Below are 23,800 nucleotides of genomic sequence, written 5' to 3' on the forward strand. Positions count from 1 at the left end.
GCTCATTCTCAGCTAGGTACCAAATTGTTAAGGGAAGGCAATGTAGCCCATTCTCAGCTACGTACCTCCCCGTTCTCACCTAGGTACCGAATTTTTAAGGGAAGGCAATGTAGCCCATTTTCAGAGCCCAATCTTCTGCATTTTTTAAACGCCACATTTTGATTAATTCTGATTGATTCATCCACTTTATGGGGATGTTTGATTAATTTCTTCTTAGAATAACTTAAGTAGATAGAAAAAAAATATAATTTTCAGGCCTTTATGTGCTTCCTAAAAGGCAATTTTTCCATAAAAATACAGTATATTTGTAAATTTAAAATGCTAAATAAGGATAACATAAATCATATTTAAGTATGTCTACACTAACACACCTGCAACGTCCGCACTAACATACCTGCAACGTCCGCACTAACATACCTGCAACGTTCACACTAACATACCTGCAAAGTTCGCACTAACACACCTGCAACATCCACACAAACACACCTGCAACGTCCACACAAACACACCTGCAACGTCCACGCTAGCATACCTGCGATGTCCACACTAACACACCTGCAGCGGCCACACTAACATACATGCATGTCACATTTCAATGTTTAACAATGACTTCCATTTATTTTCATAAGTGTGATGCTCTTGGAATAAATGATCAATATACAAAGTACAAGACGATCGGGTCATACATGTGTATCTTAAAAAAAAAAAAAACAATAACAACAATTATCATCTATGGGTAACAAGCATATATAGAGATAAAACTACATGTATATGTATGGATTTGATAAGTATTTCACTCTTTTAATGCTAGACAATTTCATTGATGTAAGAAACTGGAAAGCCTGAACTGAACACATACCACTGACCTCTGTTATAAACTACCCGATGTTGACTCCAAGGCTTTACCCAATGAGCCACCTCAATACCATACTGGTGAAATGCAAGCTATTGACAAAATTCATGCAAGACCACACAAACTGCTTCAAACATCTACAGTAGAGGCTGCATGAATCTTGAAAATTATCTGTCTAATGTAACGGTAAGTGAGCAAGTGCTTGGGGTTTAACATCCTACTTAACAATTTCTCAGTCATATGATGATGTGCAACAGGGTGATATATAAACGCTATCTACCTCCAGGCTGGAGGAAATTTCCCTTTAGTGGTAGAAGAGTGCACTCAGAACCCAGAGTTTGCTAACTCAAATCCCTTGCTGGTAGGCCCGTCACACTAAGTTTGGAATTCAAACGATATTCAAACAATGATTGAACTCCAGCACAATAGAGCTTCCCGCCTGAAGTAACTGGGCCGAAGTTGTGTTGTCCTGTCTTAGCGATGAAAATTTGTGAGCACACAGAAAATTATGATTTGATTTATTTGATTGGTGTTTTACGCCAAAGAATATTTTATGGGGCCATAGTGAATATCAGCTGTCAATGACGCTGTTGAGGCAATTTGCATACTCTTCTTTGTTGAAGATCACTAATGTCTTCCATAAAATTAATAGGGTGTGCAATTCGTTAAGTCACACGTGGGAAGTTCATCTGTAACTTGCTAAATGTAGGTGGTTTACCTTCAGCACTCTGGATTCCTCAACCCACAGAACTTATTGCTATCCTATAATCGAAAATTTGAGTATTTTTTACATTACAAAAGAATGAGATGACTAAGTATATTAAACATGGTACCGGCAGGCAGAAATGTCTTATAACTGCCTCAAAAAACAGCCCACCTTACAGGTCGAGATACTAACCAACAGCACACATAAAATGGTTCATCATTCATATTAGGCTAAAAAAAAAATAAAAAACATATTTAATATATCATGTTATTGTTATAATAATTTAAAACTTAAAAACTTGGAGAGACAAGGATAGATATGCCATGGAATACATACTTTTCTTGCAATGGCACAGCAGAATTGTGGATTCGCTCTGTTTCACCAGTGTCATAAAATTTTATGCAGGTCAATTATACCATTTTTGAAATTTTTTTCTTCTTTGTCTAAATTTCCTGAAATAACCTAATAGAGCTATGAAATGATGTCACAGGACAAAGGAACATCTAACTGTTGTTTTGGTGAATGCTGCAGAACCTCAAAACCAAATGTCGACAGAAAGTATGTACCTTAAGTAACCTAAAAGTCTGACCACAAAAGAGCATTTTTGGAGACAAATAAATGCATAAGGTATTACTTCTGATGATAAATTTACATTTTCCCAGTTGGATATCATCCTACCATCCAAACATCTCACAAAGCATCTTTCTAAAATCAATAAAATTCCCAGAATCTGGAAAAATGAGCAACTTAGTCATGAACGAAACTATAGGTCATTTAGGATATAATATGATTACAATAACTTATGGGGTTATTTAGTATCAACTGTGAGCAGTTTTGAGCCAGAACACATTCACATCTCTCTCAGCAAAGCAGCCTTTTGGAATGCAGATATGGTTACCCGATACTGCTAGTAATGACTTCAATTTGATCATCAGAAACGGCTTTTTTGTTTCACAAGACAGAGTTACTACCCTTTGAAGGGGACTATGAGCTTTCTGGAAACTTAAAATATATTCATGGATATATATAGACTTGCATAGCTTACTCATCATGGACAAATTATTGAGTTAAAACTTCCTTTTGATAGTCTATCATTATGAGTCCAGTTGCATCTTGAAGCTGTGCCGTGAAGTTATCCACTGGATAGATTCTGCTTCCACAGGCGTCTTTAGAGTTTTTTCGATGTATTCTGCATTTCCATCTGAATCTATCAGTATGACTGTCATCGTTCTGTTCAAATAAGGCAAAAGACAAGAATTAACATAAAAAACAACAACTAACATCACAAACAACAACTGTAAACAACTATCATCACTCTGAATCAGGAGAGTCACATCACTTTGTAATTAATTTTATATTGTGAAGAACTCGATACCATAGATGTATAATGGCACTTTAGTGTCAAGAAATTGTGAACGGTATCTGTAGGCAGAGGGCCGGACACTGATGGTGGCCCCTGCTCTCTGAGACCTACCTGGTGCCATATCTGTTAGCAGGGGACCAGACATTAATGGCGGCCAGCTGTTGTCTGAGATCTTCAGGTAAATTTTTACCCTCATTGTCCAGCTGCTCATCTGGAAGGTGTCTGACAAGTAAAGATAATTTTCTCTCATTGCCGTAAATTTCAGACTACAATGGTAACTATAAAACATTTATTCTTCATTACAACACACAATTCAAAACAGTCACAAAATGAACTGTGGGAGATCCAATTGTGTCCACCCTACCACCGTATCCTTTCAACCTTTTTGCTTTTCTTCCCTGAAGATTTAGTGATTTATTTATTTATATCTGGTTGGCATTTTACTTATATATCACAGCTAGCATGGCGGTGGGAGGAAACTGGGCAGAGCCCAGGGGAAACCCACGGCTACTCACCTTAAATTTTGTTGAAAAGGGATAGGCTGGCCCAAAACTCCAACTTTATTGGTAACTTGTCATGGTGAAGCCTCATACCAAGTGTCAATTTAATATGAAAACTTTTTACGAATCATATGGACATTTATCGACATACAAAACTGAAACAAGACATTACTATAATTTTGTCGAAAAATGATGAAACAACCCAAAATTTGATAATAAACATTAACTCATCATGGTAGAACCATATTCCAAAGTTCAACTCAATATGATGCACCATTGCCAAAAAAAAAAAAATCCAGAAACCTGTTTACTGATGGACTGACAGACAGACAAAATTTTGATTTTGGAAACAAAATTAAATTGGTTGGATTGGAAAATTTAGGGTTTCACACAAAGAATTTTATCATTCTACACCTAATAATGCCATCCGAATATGCTTGCAAACAGGCTTGAAGAATTACTGTACTAACATATATTGCCCTTATAATGATAAGGCAAATAAAGTTGATAATGACACCACCACCCCAACCCCCCAACACCCCTTACCTAAAAAAACAGTGTACACGTACAAATAATATGAGAATGCTCCATATCTGGAAGAAAGCCAGAAAGAAAACATGATGTCTTACTTTGACTTGTCTGACAATAGCTGAAATAACTCCTCCAACAGCTTCTCCTTCTTGTCAGTTGTTCCATTTGCTTCCACTATTTTTTTGAAGGCAGCTTTTCCAACTTCCACTTTTTTCCACGCAGGCTTGTGTCTACAGTTTCCAAAACCGTGATAACCTTGAGGAATTGGGGGGAAAAAAAGACAACTGTTTGAATGTATTGGCAGATATATATGTATGGATGCTGCGTTCATTATGGCATTTAAAAAGTCACTCTAAAATGGTTAAACCTTCCCGTCAATCTGCCAGCAACTTGCAGATGGTTGTGGGTTTGCCCAGCATCGTACAAATATTCATTGGGAACCGTGTAAAGCAACCAGTCAAGTAAATAGTCATAAACATTCCAGCCTAAATACACAATAATGCCTTCAGAATAAGCTTGAATACACACCTTGCAAACATGAAAAAAGGTTGAAGAATTACAGTAAGTAGGCGAATGATCACTGCTGTAGCGAATGATCACTGCTGTAGCGAATGATCACTGCTGTAGCGAATGATCACTGCTGTAGCGAATGATCACTGCTGTAGCGAATGATCACTGCTGTAGCGAATGATCACTGCTGTAGCGAATGATCACTGCTGTAGCGAATGATCACTGCTGTAGCGAATGATCATTTGCAATCAGAAGATATAGGTTCAATCCCATACTTGGATCTAGAATTTCTCTGCTTCCATTTTACTCCTTAGGCAGTTAGCCTTTCACCAATAAGACGCGCATGTATGACATCTACTTGTTCATGACATTGTAGAGTGCCTGTTGCTCACCTAAGGCCCATGGTGGGGACCAGACACGCCAGACTGCCTCCCATCATACAGCTGATCAACTTTTCAGTCAGTATAGCACTGAGTAAGAATCAAAGTCATTATTACAGGGATCTACTGCCAACGTTGAAACAATGTCCTGTTATTTCGGACACCATCTACCTAAAGCTGAGACTACCAGACGTAGTATCGAATGTTCAGTTTTATCCGAGGTTACCCTTCGACCACCAAATCACTCAAGTCGTTGTATTTATAAAGCCTGATTTTTTGAGCCTGTTACCTCCCATTGTTGTCTAGACGATGAGAAATGTTCAGCAAACTTGAAATGTCAAACATGGCACTGCGTAGTAATTATGCGATCCACAGAGTAACTGTTTTGCCGTACAGATTTTTGGGAATTACAAATATTTTATAAAATGTTATTGATAGAAAGGGTGAGTTAGTGCTCGGGGTTTAACATCGTGATTAACAATTTTCCAGTCATATGAGGACAAAGGAGTCCTTAGAGTGCATGTAATGACTGCCTCTGCAGGACAGATTTCCACTGTTCCTTTATCTAGTGCTGATCCACTGGAACGACTTACCGAAGGCAAGTAAGCCACCCCACCTAATCCATTATACTGATACAGGTCATCCAGTCCTGTATGCTATACCCTGGATGCTGAATGCCAAGCGGGGAAGTTACATCTATCTCTTTGAAAGTCTTAGGTGTGACCCCTCCCAGGATTGACCCTGGATCTACCTCTCCCGAAGTGGACACTCTACTAACTGAGCTATTGGGGTCAGTCGATGGAATATAAGATTGTATTTGGTTTACTAGACCTTCAATTCTATTTCAATCTCTAATATTGTTTACATGTGCGATCGATGAGCAAACATTGCATTGAGGGAATCTTTGCTCTGTTATCTCATTGGGCTGACAGTTTAGACCAGTGATGAACTTCCCCATGTCATTCTCTTGATATTTTTTTGGAAAATATAGGCCCAGGAGTTTTAGTTAGGACTCAGACGCAACTCATTTTCATATTTAGCAAAACCAACTCAAACATTCTGTATTTCTTACAGTGGTATATCCCTTTAAAACTGCCCAAGGACAATGTATGTATTAGAAAGACTAGACAATCAATGGAAGAGAAACTGTTAGTGCAACAAACCTTGAGGTGTAATGTCCAACAGCTTGTCATAATACTGGGTCCAGCTGGACAGGAATGTCAAAGTGTACTTCCAACCAGCTCTGTAACAAGGTAAAGCAAAGGCTTTGTTTTAATGCCAGATTGCCACAATAAATGACTAGCTGATTTTGGTGATAGAACATTCACTGCGTTGACCAATGTCAGATATGTTTCCAGTTTTATCTCGGATTTCTGTACTCTATTACATGGCACAATTCAACTATGTACTCTATTACATGGCCTTTATTCAACTGTGTGCTCTATTACAAGGCACAATTCAACTGTGTACTCTATTACGTGGCACAATTCAACTGTGTACTCTATTACGTGGCACAATTCAACTATGAACATGACACCACCAATACAGGCAATGTGATGTCATTTCAAAGAGGCAATGTAATGTTACTAGGAAGACGCAATGTTATGTTACTAGGAAGATGCAATGTTATGTTACTAGGAAGATGCAATGTTATGTTACTAGGAAGATGCAATGTTATGTTACTAGGAAGAGACAATGTGATGTTACTAGGAAGAGGCAATGTGATGTCATTTCAAAGAGGCAATGTAATGTTACTAGGATGACGCAATGTTATGTTACTAGGAAGAGACAATGTGATGTTACTAGGAAGAGGCACTGTGATTTTACTGGGAAAGGGCAAAACAATGTTATGAAGAAGAGGCAATGTAACTTTATAGGATGGGGAAATGTCATGTCACTCGGAAGAGGCAATGTGACATTACTAGGACGAGGAAATGTCATGTCACTAGGAAGGGGCAATACGACAATGTGATGTTACTACAATGAAGCAATGTGATGTCACTTTGAAGAGGCAATCTGATGTTACTAAAGGAGGCAATGTGGTGTTTAAGAGAATGAAATGATGTGATGCAGCTGGAATGTGGCAATACAATGTCATGTCACAAGAATGAGGTGATGTGATGTCAACCGGTGAGGTGGTCTCAAGAAAATTTAAACACTTGAGTGGATTAAACAAAGCAGAACCCTAAATAAACCACTGCACGGCTCCAGGCACCCTGACAATCCTCCTGTTACAACGCTACATGTACGCCATTGGCAACTTATTGAAGGGACAGTGATCAAAACTCAAACTGTGATAAAGTCACAAATTATAGAATTGCATAAATTTATATTTGAAAAGATTGAAGACTGACTCATTGATGTTTAGCACTGTACATACATGTACAGAAACCAGGTGGTTACAGACTCACTGTGTATGTACAGAAACCAGGTGGTTACAAACAGACTCACTGTGTATGTACAGAAACCAGGTGGTTACAAACAGACTCACTGTGTATGTACAGAAACCAGGTGGTTACAAACAGACTCACTGTGTATGTATGGAAACCAGGTGGTTACAAAAAGGCTGACTGTGTATGTATCGAAACCAGGCAGTTACAAACAGACTCACTGTGTATGTATAGAAACCAGGCAGTTACAAACAGACTCACTGTGTATGTATAGAAACCAGGTGGTTACAAACAGACTCACTGTGTATGTATAGAAACCAGGTGGTTACAAACAAACTCACTGTGTATGTACAGAAACCAGGTGGTTACAAACAGACTCACTGTGTATGTATAGAAACCAGGTGGTTACAAACAGACTCACTGTGTATGTACAGAAACTAGGTGGTTACAAACAGACTCACTGTGTATGTATAGAAACCAGGTGGTTACAAAAAGACTGACTGTGTATGTATCGAAACCAGGCAGTTATAAAAAGACTGACTGTGTATGTATCGAAACCAGGCAGTTACAAACAGACTCACTGTGTATGTACAGAAACCAGGTGGTTACAAACAGACTCACTGTGTATGTATAGAAACCAGGTGGTTACAAACAGACTCACTGTGTATGTATAGAAACCAGGTGGTTACAAACATACTCACTGTGTATGTATAGGAACCAGGTGGTTATAAACAGACTCACTGTACATGTACAAAAACCAGGTGGTTGCAAACAGACTGACCTCATGTGCAAAGTAACAGACTCACTTTTCACATGTATACATAGTCAGCATGCAGCTGGTTCCAAGCATTTACGTAACAAACAAGCTCACCTTATGTGTAGAGTAACAGCACGCTTGCGAACACTTACCTTACATGCAGAGTAACAAGGTGATTTTAGACAGACTCAACTCATATGTAAAGTAATCAATTAGTGCAAATACACTCATCATATATGTTGGGTTAAAGAAGTGGTTAACCACTTACCAAATGGTTAAAAACAGACCGACCTTATGTATACAGTAATCAGCTGGTTAAAAGCAGACTCACTTTATATGTAGCGTAATCAGGTGGGCACAAAAAGACTCACCTTATGTTTAGAGTAACCAGGTATTTATAAACAGACTCACGTTTTGTATACAGTAATCAGCTGGTTAAAAGCAGACTCAGTTTATATGACGAGTAGCCAGCTTGTTACAGACGCACTCACCTTATATGTACAATAACCCGATGGTTAAAGACAGACTCGCCTTATGTGTAGAGTAACTAGGTTAAAACCATTATACTGGTCCACCTCTGAGAAAACAGACCTCAGGTATATTAACCCGATGGTTACAGACAGACTCACCTTATGTGTAAAGCAACCAAGTTAAAACCATTATACTGGTCCGCCTCTGAGAAAACAGGCCTCAGGTATGTTAGCCCGATGGTTACAGACAGACTCACCTTATGTGTAAAGCAACCAGGTTAAAACCATTATACTGGTCCGCCTCTGAGAAAACAGACCTCAGGTATATTAACCCGATGGTTACAGACAGACTCACCTTATGTGTAAAGCAACCAGGTTAAAACCATTATACTGGTCCGCCTCTGAGAAAACAGGCCTCAGGTATGTTAGCCCGATGGTTACAGACAGACTCACCTTATGTGTAAAGCAACCAGGTTAAAACCATTATACTGGTCCGCCTCTGAGAAAACAGACCTCAGGTATATTAACCCGATGGTTACAGACAGACTCACCTTATGTGTAAAGCAACCAGGTTAAAACCATTATACTGGTCCGCCTCTGAGAAAACAGACCTCAGGTATATTAACCCGATGGTTACAGACAGACTCACCTTATGTGTAAAGCAACCAGGTTAAAACCATTATACTGGTCCGCCTCTGAGAAAACAGACCTCAGGTATGACTGCTGGTCATTTGAGGATGTTAGGCAATTCGTGACTAGATGACCTGCAAATCAGACACCGTACAAGCATTTGCTTACACACAAGACAAAGTTACATTTGATTGATGCGACAATTTTGAAACACACAAGAACACAGGAGAGCCTGGATCAAACTGGGTCGGGTCATACGAAAGACTTTCAAAAATGGTACTTGTTGCTGCCTCGCTTGGCACTCAACACTGAAAGTTTAGAGTAAGGAAACAGGACTGGTTAGCAGTATAATGTGACTAGGTGGGGTGCCAGTATAATGTGACTGGACAAGGTGTCAGTATAATGTGACTGGGTGGGGTGTCATATATGGTGTCTTTGGCATGGTAATTCAGTGGCAGCAGCACTTTGGCTATGTGGTATGTACACACAACTAATGGCTCCTCGTCATTAAATGAAAAATTGTCAAGTATGACATTTAAATCCAAGCATAAGTATATTAATACAACTATACACGTATATTAGTATCTACTAACAACTATAACACTGAGAGGAAACTACCAGTCTTTATCCATAAGGCTTTTTCTCTAGTTTGTATGTATATAGCTAATGTAACCAGAATTGTTATCACCTATCACACTGTCTGCCATCAACATACAAGACGCTCATCAGTGATTGATGCTTGTGGGCCAATTAGCCATTATGCCAATAAAGACATATACCTTACCTCTACCCTTCTTGTTAGGGTCATTCTGACTTGAGAGAATATTCAACAGCGATGCAAAATGCCCCGTTTTTGACAATCCTAGCCAGGTACCTCCTTCTTTGCCTGGTTCTTCATCCAGACCTAGAGACAGAGCAGGTACTTGACAAACCATATGTATAATGTAACATTGTGGCCAATCCAACAGGGCATGAAGTAAGCTAATCTTACAATAACCAACCTCAGTTTCCAATTTCATCTGAAATCTAGTTATCACTTGCTGCGTTATTCTATCCTTAAAGATGTGTCCCTTAAATATGATGATCACCTACATGCACAGATAATCACTCATCACTTATATGACAGTCACTTATATATGACAGTCACTTATCCATGATAATCACTCATCACCTACATGACAGTCACTTATATATGATAATCACTCATCACTTATATGACAGTCACTTATATATGATAATCACTCATATCACTTATGAACGACAGTCACTTATATATGACAGTCACTCATCCATGACAATCACTTATCACTTATATGACAATCACTTATCCATGATAATCACTCATCACTTATATGACAGTCACTTATATATGATAATCACTCATCTTACACTTATATGACAGTCACTTATATATGATAATCACTCACATCACGTATATATGACAGTCACTTATATATGAGTCACTCATCACTTATATCAGTCACTTATATATGATAATCACTCATCTGACGCTTATATGACAGTCACTTATCCATGATAATCACTCATCACCTACATGACAGTCACTTATATATGATAATCACTCATCTGACGCTTATATGACAGTCACTTATATATGATAATTACTCATCACTTATATGACAGTCACAGGGACAAACCATGGTCAATGAAATGATTATCATAAATTTACAAGTCACTCAACTCACTTTATGATGATCAATTATATGACGATTGCTCATCAAGTGCGACACAGGTATAAACTAGTCAGAACACTGACCCTTGAACCAACTCACCACTGATACAGTCTTGGTGGGAAGGCCAGAAGTCAGCCAGCTTAGTTGGCCTGTCCCACAGCTCATCTCTGTTGTTAGCAATCACCACAGGGTATCTCCTGGGGGTGGGGTTCTCATCCAGGCTTAAGAACAACAGACACATCTTACTTCTGGGGGTGAGGATTTAGACTGAAATAAGTTAAGTAGTGGCTGTGATATTACCTGTAAAAACACATAATTCTGTTTGAAATCCCTGCAGATCAAGTTTTGTATGTCAAGAAAAACAGAAAATGACAGATCAGCTTATAGTAGGGTTGATAAAATACATACATGAACATGTGCATGTAGCTATACGCATGTGTATACATATAACATACATGTATAAGCTGTCAGATGCCTCATTCTCCTAAATCTACACATCACATTGAATCTGCTGCCAGACTGTATGTCTGCCTGTATTTATACACAACTACATCATGTGGTGCTGCATAGATCCAAGCTGTAAGCAACTCTTTTTAACCTATAACAGCAACAACTCAGCAGGCCTTACTTGCATGTTTTGATCTGTACCATATTCTGCAGTAGGAATGTGAATGTGTCCAAGCAGCCTTTTTTCATGTTGTAAGGTCACTTTGTTTGAGCAGGGGGACTAGCTATCATTTTTTCCTACATGTACATGTATCTCTCCCATGGTAATAATGCCAAAAGCAAGGACTCCAAATTCAGCTTATTCTCTATTTCACCTGTCCACATGGACAAGCAAGCCAGTAGCTGTGTAAGTGAATTTTTGCAGAACAAACATAAAATTATTGTTTTCAGAATTAATTCTATTTATATTCAGAATCTGTATGCCATAGACGACATCATGGAAAAAGTTGGAGATGTTTAGATATGGAATAATGAAATATTCCAGGTGGAATCAGAAACAACACTCCTGGTGCCAACATGATATATAATTTGTCGACCAGCTTTATCTGTGTAAATTTATTCCCTACATCCTTACCTTGCTCGACACCTAGTCTTTAGGCTGGCATATCATGCTAAGCAAAATATTGTGGTGTACCACTTACTAAAACCAGAATTAGCCGCCTATTAGCATACAAGTTAACGAAATGAAGCATGTAGCACTGGCTAAGTTGACATTAACGTAATGCAGAAGATTAGATACTCTGAAAAAAACCCTGAAAAGTTGCATATCTCACATTTCATAATTCAACAAAAATTTTATTTGTCATCTTCAGGATATGTAAAAATTTCACATAATTAGCTGATGTATACAACTCAGTTACACAAAGAAAGTGTATAAGACTGGTTACGCTGGTCAAACCTTCTAGTTGTAGGCCTACTGCTTGTTTGCGTTACTGAACTGTGTATATTTAGGGGCCTAGCAGCTATTTATGTGACTTTTTCATGTATCCTGATGATCAGAAATAAAAATTTGCTGAAATATAGGACCATTGTCCTATAGTTATTTTAACCTTTTGAATTCGACAAAAATCAGCATTTAGCCCATTTAGCTCCATTCCATTTATCACCTCCTATTGGTCTTATCGACGAACCCAACGCTCAAAGCTAGGAATACTAAGTCTAATTCACTAAGCCACTTCGCAACTACCACTACATACGTCCAGGATATCGCCAAAACCACCAAAAATTTTGAACAAGGGTTAAGCTGAAAAGCTAAAACATTAATCCCAGTCACTGACATCTCACGTCAGGCCAAAGCGACACATACTTTTTGAAGCCGATGTTTCGAACACACACTGACACACACAAATCTGCGACTTGTCAGTTTCATGCCTGGGACTTTTTTCTCCTCACACACATAAGAGTTACATTCGTATAAAGGTCACTGGGTGCATTTGATCCGGCACCTGTTTGGCGATTTGAAATTAGTGTCCTTGTGTTTTATTCATAAAACCCTTTTTTCTCTGCTTTCTTTTTAACTTTCAGCTTTATAATATCCGTATGCGGGACCTTAGGAGGCAATGGAGAGGCGGGTAGCGCAGCTAGTATAGGGTAAGCCTTAACTGGAGGGTGAGGAGAGGGCTGAGGCTTGCTTTAGCCCATAAGCTAAGCTGGACATTCCTACCGTTACGTACAACTCTGGTTATATAGACTTCCACGCGGATAATTTCACTAAAAAAAACCCGGCTCGAGCCTTACCTTATTTTTATTGTATTCGCTGATTTCCTAAAACACCCGAAATGTAGGCTAAAATGTGAAAGCCAGCATTGGTAAACCATCTTTCAACAGCAATCCAGCCGTTTAAATGTTCGAATCGGACAACTCATATCAACGTTTGCCATGTTTGGAAATTTTTTCAACTTCGGGCAAGGTGATGGGTCGCAAAAATTTTATCCTACCCGACATTCTTTTTAAGAATGAATGAATGAATGATTATGGCTTAACGCCACATCGGCAATATTTCAGCCATATCGTGGCGAGAACAAGGTGAAAACGCGAGACGGTTAAGGTTTTCGATATGATAATATGAACACCAAAAGTAAAACAAAAAGTACAGACATGTTTAAAATCGTATAAAAGAAAAATAAGATTTAAAACTCGAAAACCAGGGTTATAGTACATGTATAAATATATATGTATATAACTGTTTATCTATAGATATTTATGACAATTAAAATTTATATTTTATGATATAGGCCAATGGCCTTCAAATAATTTATGACAACATCGCCAGCGATGCTGTCAAATAAATCATATACAGAGGTGACCGTGTAAAACCTTTGCCGAACATGAGCAAAGTCCACACAGTCAACCAAGATATGTTTGATGCCGTATTGAGCAGCACATCCAACACACTCGGGAGCACTGCTCCCATCTAAGATGAAATTGTGTGTCAGATGAGAATGCCCAATACTACACCTCATTAAAACTACTTGGTCTCTGCGAGGCATTTGACAAGTATAGGCATTGTAGCCAAAGATAGGATGAATGGCATGCAGTTTATTATGGATCTGCAAGTCCCATTCACCCTGCCAAAGGCGACGAATATATTTAAGAATATTAGACTTCACGTCAGTATAAGGGATTTTAACCCGAGATACAGGTTTATATAGGGCAGCTTTTGCTTCCCTGTCCACAACTGTGTTTCCATGGATACCAGTGTGACTTGGTATCCAACAGAATATAATATCTTTACCTCTTTTAATTAGTTTTCGGTGTTTGGCTATTATCTCAGGTATCAATGGATTTTTAAATTTATTATTCTGAATCGCCAAAAGGCAAGACAGCGAGTCGCTGCATATCACTGCCCTCTGGACATGCCCAAAGGAAACATATGATAAGGCCAGGAGTACAGCCCTGGCCTCTGCAGAAAAGATAGAAGATGAAGGTGGCAGACGAAGAGAAGTGACCCGCTGCTCTAAGACAGCCGCAGCCGCAACCCTGTCCCCATCCTTTGACCCGTCAGTATATATAAATTTATAATCCATATAATCAGCCTTGATTTCAGCAAAACCTTGCTGAATTATAAGAGGATTTGTATTGGATTTATTATATTTACGTAGATCAAATATTAGTTTAGTTTGTGGAAGAAGCCATGGAGGAGACCCCGGAAAAGACACCGGAGCTATATCCTCCAGCTTGATGTTAGCACCCACAATATGGCCCCGCACGCGAAGACCGAACGAAGGGATCTTGTTAGGACATTTAATATATTTGTCTACATATAATGGATTGAAAACACAGTCGTGGGCAGGGTTTGTTGGATGAGCTTTAAGCTTACTAGCGTATTGAAGGCTAAGTTTTATACGTCGGTTGTATAAAGAAGGCTCATTTGCCTCCACATATAAACTTTCTACTGGTGAGGTTCTAAAGGCACCAAGGCTGAGCCTCAAACCTTGGTGATGAACAGGATCCAACATTTTAATGTACGACTTCCTAGCGAACCGTAAATGATGGATCCATAGTCCAATTTAGACCTCACCAGAGAACGATAGAAATTAAGTAAAACTGATCGGTCAGCACCCCAATCGGTGCTAGACACGACCTTAATTATATCGAGAGCCTTTGTACATTTAGCCTTAAGCATTTTTATATGAGGTATAAAAGATAGCTTACTATTAAATATTATACCTAAAAATTTAGTTTGTCCAACAATTTTAACCTGTTCACCACAAAAATTAAGCTCGGGATCAAGATGAAATTTCCGTTTGTTACAATGCATACCGACGGTTTTAGATGTTGAAAATCTAAAACCATTTTCAGTTGCCCATTTCTCGATTTTATTAAGACAAAGCTGCAACTGACGTTCGATATTATTCACATTCTTAGCTCGGTAGCATATAAGGAAATCATCAACATATAAAGAACCCTCTGTGCCTGATGTTAATGTTTTGGCTAGGCTATTTATTTTTATGCTGAACAAAGTTGATGATAGAATACTTTTAACTCTGGTAACACCTTGTGAATTTAGTTCTCTACAGATTTCTTCTTCCGATAAGTCTATTATATCCTGATCCCGGTCAAGTATTATTCCCTGACAGCTGTTCAGGGAATTGTGAGGGGACGTATATACAGGTATATCAGTAATTTTCTTCAGTGAAAGTAAATTTATCTTTTTAAGAACTGCATGCCCTGTAAACAGAATCTTGGGTGGTTAAAGTTTTAGCGGCTCTGCCATTTATCTCCTATATCCAAGACAATGTGTCAATGATTTGTGTTATATAGGCCGATACACGTACATTCATCTTACAGCAATATTCAATGAAACAATGTCCAAGCGTTGGATTGCAGTACAGACCTACGCATACATGTATATATTACATATATAGTCCGTTCCACAAAGCCATTAATTATGACTCCTTCGGTGGCCTAATATGGTTCGAAAACGGGAGATACGAGATGAAACCCGTATAAATTTATACCAAAGACGTTAAAAAAAAAATGGCACGGTACTTGTTGTTGCCCCAGCTAGGCGCTCAGCACTGAGAGTTAGAGCAAGGAAACAGGGCTGGTTGGCCCGGTGTCAGTGTGTAATGTGACCGGGTGGGGTGTCATGTCTGGTGTCTTCGGAATGATACTTCAGTGGCGGCAGCACTTTGGCGACATAGACTCGCCCTGCCAGAAAAAGACACCGTCTACGTACACACACCAAATGATTCTTCGTTGTCATGTGACTGAAAAATTTATCAGTGCGACGTAAAGCCCTCAATCATACAAGCATACAAAACCATATGGTATAAACTGGTTGTATTATCACTAAGCCACTATCCATAAATGGCTGTTTTGGGAAGCTAGCGGGGATCACAAATAAATCCAGAAGACAGTGTTGTAACCCAACAACAACCCTGTACAATTTATGAATGGTAGAAACATTCTAATACAACTGATTAAATAACATGAGATAGGCTCCTAATGCCAACTAGAACATACTCTGGATTTGCAGTGTGGTGTACACAAACCTACTAATGTGGTAGTAAGTTCCTATCAACCTTACCAAGTTAAGATAAGACCTTTTGTACTAAATCTAACGTCTAATTAAAACCTGTTCTCTTACTCACTTGACAAGTGCCCGACACGCTCTGACTTGCTAGCAGACAGGTGGAAGGAAGTTACGGGATTAGTAATCAAAATGTCTGCCGGCCCAAGCTGTGAGATTAATAAACAACAGGCATTTGTGACAGGCTCCTGAGTCAGTACGCAGCTCTAGCGTGCTAACCAACTAAGCCAGGGAGGCCCCCGTCCTGCATGACTTCCAATGCCAATTAAGTGTGTGTATGATCTATGACACTCATAATTCATTTAATTCTGTTTAAAAAAATGAGAAGCTATTTCATAAACAGTTCTGAACGACCTTGGCCTTAACAGTAAGAGCATTATTTAACACTAGCAGTAGGCAGAGATTTCTCCGAGGTTAGGTTTGGCTACACTAAAAAATTACTCTGTTAATTTTAACCGAAACTCTGTTGTCTGAGTGACTAAACCTAAATGTATTGTGCTATTGCAACAGATTATGCTGTTAGATATAACACACATAGTTTATTAATTCCGCATCAATATTCTGTTAGACTAACAGGGTATTATGTTGAATTTGACACAGTATTATGTTATAACAACAGAATACATTATAGTATCACTTTGACAACAGGATTGCTGTTAAAATTAACAGATTAACTTAATGAGTGTAAAATTAGTTCAGGCATTGATCTATGTCCCAAAACAATTGCTGTAGATGCATAGTTTGGGGACAACTTTGGCCGAACCAAAACTTTCCAAACCTCTCGCTTTAGAGCTATGTTGATCTAACGACAGGCAGCACCAGAAACTGCATGTAGAAAACAGCGTATGGAACGACTTGTGTATTTATGTATTTCATGGACTATTTGTGTCATGCAGAAGGATGATTCACTTACACGATGATCTTTGGCTCTCAGTCTGATGAATGAAGAAATCCAGTTACAAATCCAGGGAAATGGTGCCTACCCCGATGCTGAGTACACGACAACGCCTTCTGTACAACGGCGACAATACCTTGTGTATAAGGACGACAACACCTGTATAAGGACAACGAGTCTGAATAATGGAAACTGCAGCTGAGTACAGATGGACCGAGCCTACGGAACGTGAGCCTGAGATCTTTAACAATGGAGGTCTGAAGACGTCGCTGTAGGCTATACGTCCACTCTTATACAAGTTAAAGCCCCAGTGAATTGTTTACAATGGTAGCCCTGATTCGAATTACATCCGTGAAATAATGCCCATAGGGCTTACTTATATATACCATAATTCTTCTAACTTTTGTGTCACCTGGTCAGCTCTTTTTAGACAATATATTGTATTTGTAGGAGGAATATTTAGTTTCTTTCTTTTTTTTTTTCACATGGTTAGTCCATCTGATGAACAACACATTCATATCTTTACTTTTCTGAGGAAGACATTCTCAAAGTATCTTTGATCATTTCTCCATGTGTTGTTTATCCGTCTTCCCAACTACCCGATTGTGACCTAGAAATACACATATAAATGTATGTCACACATACAAATCATTTTCAGCATCATTTTCGTAATAATTCTATGTATACATTTCTCTGAAAAAAAGTACTTAAGTAGTAGAAAAGGTTGAAGATTTTCAGTATACACGCCATTTCAGTTTTCAATTTTCATGTCTCACGGACTCCATATCGGACAAAGACTATGTCATGTATTTGAAATCCTGTTTTCTCTCACTATAATGATGGCCGCCGTCGTATAGGTGCGGTATTCTTGAATATGGCGTAAAACAGCAATCAAATAAATTTTACAAACTGTTTGCATGTTGTATACTCGCCGTAGTTAACACTTATTTGCGATATATCATTTGTTTTTCTGTCTTGATTCGCGTTTGAAATAAACCCTAGTGTTCATAATTCTAAAAACCTTGCTGCAGGCGCCTGCATGTTCTTTGACTGATGTTTTGTTGTGCGGAAGAATATTTTACTTAAGACGCTTCTTTTTACAATTTTTGAACGTCAGAAGAAACGGCTCTGATCATAAAGAGAGAATACCAACAAAAAAGTCCTTGTCACTCAGAAAAGGTTCCTCATTCCGTTGATAAGTAAACCAGAGAATGGCTTCGACATTTCTTTTAATAAGAAACCACTCTATTGTATATCTGTTGAGCAATGATGACATATGACTTGAGTTTGACTTGGTCAGAGTACGAGTTGCCTGGTTGACGACGGCCAAGTGGTTTCTTGATTCCGGATTTTCGAGGCACAAGTAATCCACTCTACAAAAGAAAAAAAAAAGATGTTTTGTAAAGATACAGACGGCTAAAATGTTAAATCAGAACTTAAGCTCAGATCTATGAGGTGTACAAATTCTGCTTCACCACTCACCTGAAAATCAGCCCTATTTCAGTCGGACCTGAATGGCACATTTTCAGTGATCTTTTTCATTCTCTTCCCTTACATATATGCTTGAGTCGCCTGCCAAATCAACACGCTCTATCAACATCAAATGGAACCAACCTCCACCAGCCATACGCCTGCAGACAGTTAATTATCTTTTTTCTGGGCTATACACTCCATAATATTACTCAAACCTTACCGCTCGGTTTTCATTTTATATGCCATATTGTTTTAAATAAATGTCTTGTTACTTAAATAGATATCTAAAATTTAAATAGTTCAGCTAATGAACATCTGCCTGCGAAGGATTGCACTATGGAATAAGAAATTTCAACATAACAGCCGACTTCTTACAGCTGTTCACATTTTAACAAAAAAAAATTATAACAAAGAAATTGTTCAAAAATATGTCCAAAAATGACTATTCAATGTAAATAAAACGTTCTTTTTTGTTGCGCCTTTTTAAAAAAGTTTTTTGATACCATTGAGGATAAAGAACATGACTCATCGACATAAAGTTAATTACAAGGTAATTACAATCCGTAATCTACCAGATTTTAGTCAGTGGGCGTGGTGACTGAATTTTGGACGAGTCGTCTTGATCATTTGATTGGACGAACAGGCCCGACAGCATTGCAATTTTTAAGTGTGATTTCCACAACGCTTTTTTTTTTCACTTGTGTCGAAGGCAGGCTTCCAAACTTTAATGGTACACACACAACATTGTAACGAAAGTGCTATAACAGTTCAATACATAAATAAAACAAAATCCGAGTCCTCTTTTAAACTTTAAAAGTCAAGCGTGAAAATTAAAAACAAGAAGGAAAACTTGAAAATTCTATTTTTAGACGTTTTCAACAACAGAAAAAAATGCAGCAAACAACGTAATACAAATATATGTTTACTACAGGTTCATTTTCCGAAATCTCGTAAGTTAAAAGTCAGCGTTGTTCACGCTTGGGTTGGACTGATGTTTCTTTGAATAAAGCTGAAAAATGACCCCTCGGACAGATCGAGCGGACATTCGAGAAGACGCCATTTTGGATCATATACAGGTCAACTAACAAAAAAGACAACTGGCCGAATTGTTCAAGTCATCTGGTTTTACATCAAAAACACTTCTCTCAGAGTAAAATATCTTTACAGGATTACATACATCTGACGGATCGATAGGTCGAATGATTTTGTACGATTCATACAATTTTCTGTACTTTATATAGAGATATCTTCGTGCTGTGTTGCGATGGTTAAGTAACCGGGTGTCCAGCGAACATTACCGGCACATCGAAATGAAGTAAATGGAAGAATGAATAAAACTTTGATATATCCTGTGATTTCACCCACAGACCAGTTTTAATTGTTCATGTCTGAACCATACTATCTTAAAATCTACTTGCGTTTGCCCAGAGAAATATATTTATCGCTCACGTTTTTGAACACGTTGAATTAATATCTAAGCAAACATACACTATGCAGACCTCAGTGACCTTTTCCGGAATCTGGTTGTTAACGCCAGGCTTGTTTTAACCGTTCTACGGCAAAGATTAAACGATGTCTTCTTTAAAGTTCTGTGGCTGGTCAGTTAATCTCGTGAAATCCCTGACTGCCGCGAAGCGAGGGCATAAGCCTGACTGAGCGAGAACAACAGCGCTTCATATCCCGCCGTCTATCTTAATCCCAGGTAACAGGTGTAGCCGATGAAATAGGCCAAGCTAAAATATTCCCTGCTATTTAATCACCAGCCTACTGTATGCCATTAAATGCATAGGATAATTTCCCCTTCCGTCTAATGTTGGTATTTGAAACAAGTTTGGACTTATTATACAAGTTTGGACTTCTTATACCGTGAATACATGACTGAATATTTATTGCAAAGCTGAACTGATACAGTGCCCGCTTTCTCAGTGGAATTGTAGGCAATATGCTGTTAGCTGAGTAGAGTTGAGCGTTCATTGGAAGAATACTGTATACAATCTGTACAGATTTGCAATAACATATGTAAGCTTTTCTAACATTTAGCTTGACAATATATGAAGAAATATATAATTTTCTTCTTGTGTGATTCAAATACCCACCCTTTGTTATAATTTACTTTTCCTGACTAGACACCAAATGTCTGTATATCATTTTGATTCACGTAATCATATTTTTATTATGAAGGGAATTCTCTCAGGAAAACGCCTTTAAATTGCAAAATCGGCTTATGACCCTATATTTAATACAACAAAAAATGTAAATCGCATCACTCCAATATTTTACACACATATTCTTCGATAATTGTACTTCATATCCTGGTAAGTTTTACTTGTTTTTCTTCATGAAAAAAAATTACACCTCGCTGCTGTACCGAAGGGGGACGATTTCCCATCTAGTTGCCATGGGCCCTTTGACGTGTGAGTATCTTGTGGTGGAAAAAAACAAAAAACAAAAAAAAGGAAAAAAAAACACAAATACTCTATGATGACGACCTCTATGATGAGGTTGCCACGGCAGCCCCCCACCGGCCGAGGCTCATCACGGCAGCCTCCATGGGCTGAGGTTCGCCAGGGCGACCTCCACCGGCTGAGGTTCGCCACGGCGGCTTCTACTGGCTGAGATTCGCCAAGGCGGCCTCTTCAGGCCGTGGTTAGCGGCCCGGCTAGCAGAGTTGGTAGAGTGTCCGCTTCGGGAGCGATAGATCCAGGGTAAATCCTGGATCGAGTGACGATTAAGACTTTAAAAAAGAGGAAGTTGCCTCTTCCTTACTATACGTTCAGCATGAGGGGCGGATTACTTGCCTTCGGTAAGGCGTTTCAGTGAAGCAGCACTAGATAAAGGAGCGGCGGAACTCCGTCTTGCCACAAGCGGGCACATTACGTGCATTCTAAGGATTCCTTCGTCGTCATATGACTGAAAAATTGTTAAGTACGACGCTTCGACTCACTCAGACTGGAGTTCGCCACGGCGGCCACCATAGGCTGAGGTATGCCACGGTAGCCTTTAATGCCTGGGGCTCGCCACGGCGACCTACACCGGCTGAGGTTCGCCACGGCGGTTTTCATCGGTTGAGGTTCGAATACGGTAGATATGGGATTCAATCCCGAATCAAGTCATACGGCTTTAACAACAGTAATCTTGGCATTATCACAACATCAGAGGAATAGGTCAAGTACTGGACGCCCCGGTGTCCTTACAAAGTGGCTCGATGGACGTTGTGTATGGTGTCTTTGGCATGGCATTCCATTGAAGCAGCACTAGGTGCGACCTACTGCAAGGAGAACCATATGACCGAAATAATGTTGAAAGTGACGTTAAACCCCATCAAAGAGAATAAGCAATCAACACGGTGTGATAGGCACTTCGTTGAAGACCATTTTTCTCACCAATAATATGGGTGCAAGCCTGCGTGTTCATCAGTATCGTGGCAACGGTCGACAGTTTACCTCGGGGTAGTCCGATTTCCTGATCCCATAAATATTATCGCAATCATGTAAGTGAAAAAATCTCCAGAGAAAAACTAGCGTTAAACAACTATCGAATAAACACATAAAGTGCCAAAAGATGTTCCTGTCAATCAGACAGAGACAACATTTTTTTTCACCAATCAAAAGCCTTTTGTCACCAGAGAGAAATACAGTTATTATCGTATAATCCAGAGTGTTTCAATAGAGGTTTTCGAAATATTTACGAAACATAGCCCACTTCTGGTTAAATTGGAATTCTCGTCCCCAAGTTATGGAAATATACTGCATTATACATTCGGATATATTTTTATGAAGTGCACAAAACGCATGTTTTCGTTTATTGTTCTCTTATTCATAAAATAGTTTTTGCCAATATTGTTAAACAGTATAAGACAGAGACAAGAAGGGATGAAGGGCAAGGGGAAATTTATATCTTCTGCTTAAATGTTAGCTGATTAGAAAGATATATAGTCAGAATTTATCTCGTACCCCGACCAAAATATCTCGCGGTTCCACATGCTGGTCAAACGGGCCAAAAACTTGTACCCCAGACTTCAAACAGTATATCTACAAGTCAGGCTACATCTCGAAGCTGTGTCGTGACCCTCGGACAGTCCATACGCTCGTAAATATGAGGACGGCTGAATTGTGAAGCGGAGTCGTGAAGGTATTATGACCAGCTATATATTGATCATCCTAATAATTCATGTACACTACCTAGTAAACGAGTTAGAGACAAGCTGTGTACACACATGCAGTGGTTAAGTGTAATGTACATGTAAAATACTTATAATAGACACGTGACATACGAATAGTTAAATCAAGCTATAGACTGGGCAGTCAACTGTGTCCAGCTTGTTAACATAGTTAAGTAGATTAAGTGTGGGGATTAACTTTCCATATGTGCATTTGACTAATCAGTCGGTGTTTGTAATTAAAGAACAAGTTTATACTTGAAACCTGCAACTGTCACTAATAGCTAAGTAAACAAACAATTGTAAGTATAAATATGGTTGTTTCTCAAGTAGAGAGGGGAAGGAAAAAGGGTTTAGGGTTGACCTGTAAGGGCCTCAGAGTTGGTCACTCCGATGTTGTTATGTATAATACATGCCTGTTGTCACTAAGAACGCCTTGGGGAGTTTTCCTATCGACGTTAAACATGCAGTGAAGATAAATAATGGTGACCATCCCGGTCGCAATTTTATTTAAGACCCTAACCCGGTCTTACTATCCACAGAATGTAACCAGACTCCCGACAGTCCATAACTATGAGTCCGGCTGAATTGTGAAGCTGTGTTGTGAAGCTATCCGCTCAATATAACCAACTTCCCAATAGTCTCTCTACTGGTCAAGCGGCTTTTAGAAGCTGTGCCGTGAAGCTATCCACTCAGTATAAGCAAACTGTCTACCTACGAGTCAAGCTGCATCTTGAAGCTATGCCGTGAAGTTATCCACTCAATATAAGCAAAAGGTCTACCTACGAGTCAAGCTGCATCTTGAAGCTATGCCGTGAAGTTATCCACTCAATATAAGCAAAAGGTCTACCTACGAGTCAAGCTGCATCTTGAAGCTATGCCATGAAGTTATCCACTCAATATAAGCAAACGGTCTACCTACGAGTCAAGCTGCATCTTGAAGCTGT

At 38.9% G+C, this 23,800-nt stretch overlaps 1 protein-coding gene across 9 annotated transcripts; it reads right to left on the reverse strand.

Annotated features, from left to right (window-relative positions):
* Positions 1-479: 479 nt before the first annotated feature.
* LOC135476414 (transport and Golgi organization protein 2 homolog) lies at positions 480-17,675 on the reverse strand. 9 transcript variants are annotated; one of them, XM_064756431.1, is made up of 8 exons: positions 17,240-17,675; positions 10,884-11,051; positions 9,875-9,994; positions 9,110-9,224; positions 6,007-6,086; positions 4,052-4,208; positions 3,034-3,144; positions 480-2,789 (listed from the first exon to the last, which is right to left on the reverse strand). In XM_064756431.1, the coding sequence occupies exons 2-8, from the start codon at positions 11,023-11,025 to the stop codon at positions 2,654-2,656; spliced, it is 861 nt and encodes a 286-aa protein (XP_064612501.1). In that variant the 5' UTR covers positions 11,026-11,051; positions 17,240-17,675; the 3' UTR covers positions 480-2,653. The 9 variants fall into 9 exon arrangements, with proteins under 9 accessions (XP_064612501.1, XP_064612497.1, XP_064612502.1 ...); XM_064756427.1 differs by having other exon boundaries at positions 10,884-11,084; XM_064756432.1 differs by lacking the exon at positions 17,240-17,675 and adding an exon at positions 16,388-16,859.
* Positions 17,676-23,800: the final 6,125 nt, after the last annotated feature.

This window comes from Liolophura sinensis, chromosome 10 (genome assembly GCF_032854445.1).
Source record: "Liolophura sinensis isolate JHLJ2023 chromosome 10, CUHK_Ljap_v2, whole genome shotgun sequence".
In the NCBI taxonomy this organism is placed as follows: Eukaryota; Metazoa; Mollusca; class Polyplacophora; order Chitonida; family Chitonidae; genus Liolophura; species Liolophura sinensis.

What these genes read in the sequence shown, in the direction of transcription:
- LOC135476414 (XM_064756431.1), bottom strand. Translation starts at nt 11,025, where the DNA reads ATGTGTCTGTTGTTCTTAAGCCTGGATGAGAACCCCACCCCCAGGAGA. An exon ending in CCACCAAGACTGTATCAGTG is followed by an intron (nt 9,995 to 10,883) that starts GTGAGTTGGTTC and finishes CTCTGTCTCTAG; the next exon opens with GTCTGGATGAAGAACCAGGC. An exon ending in CTGGTTGCTTTACACATAAG is followed by an intron (nt 6,087 to 9,109) that starts GTGAGTCTGTCT and finishes ACCTTGTTACAG; the next exon opens with AGCTGGTTGGAAGTACACTT.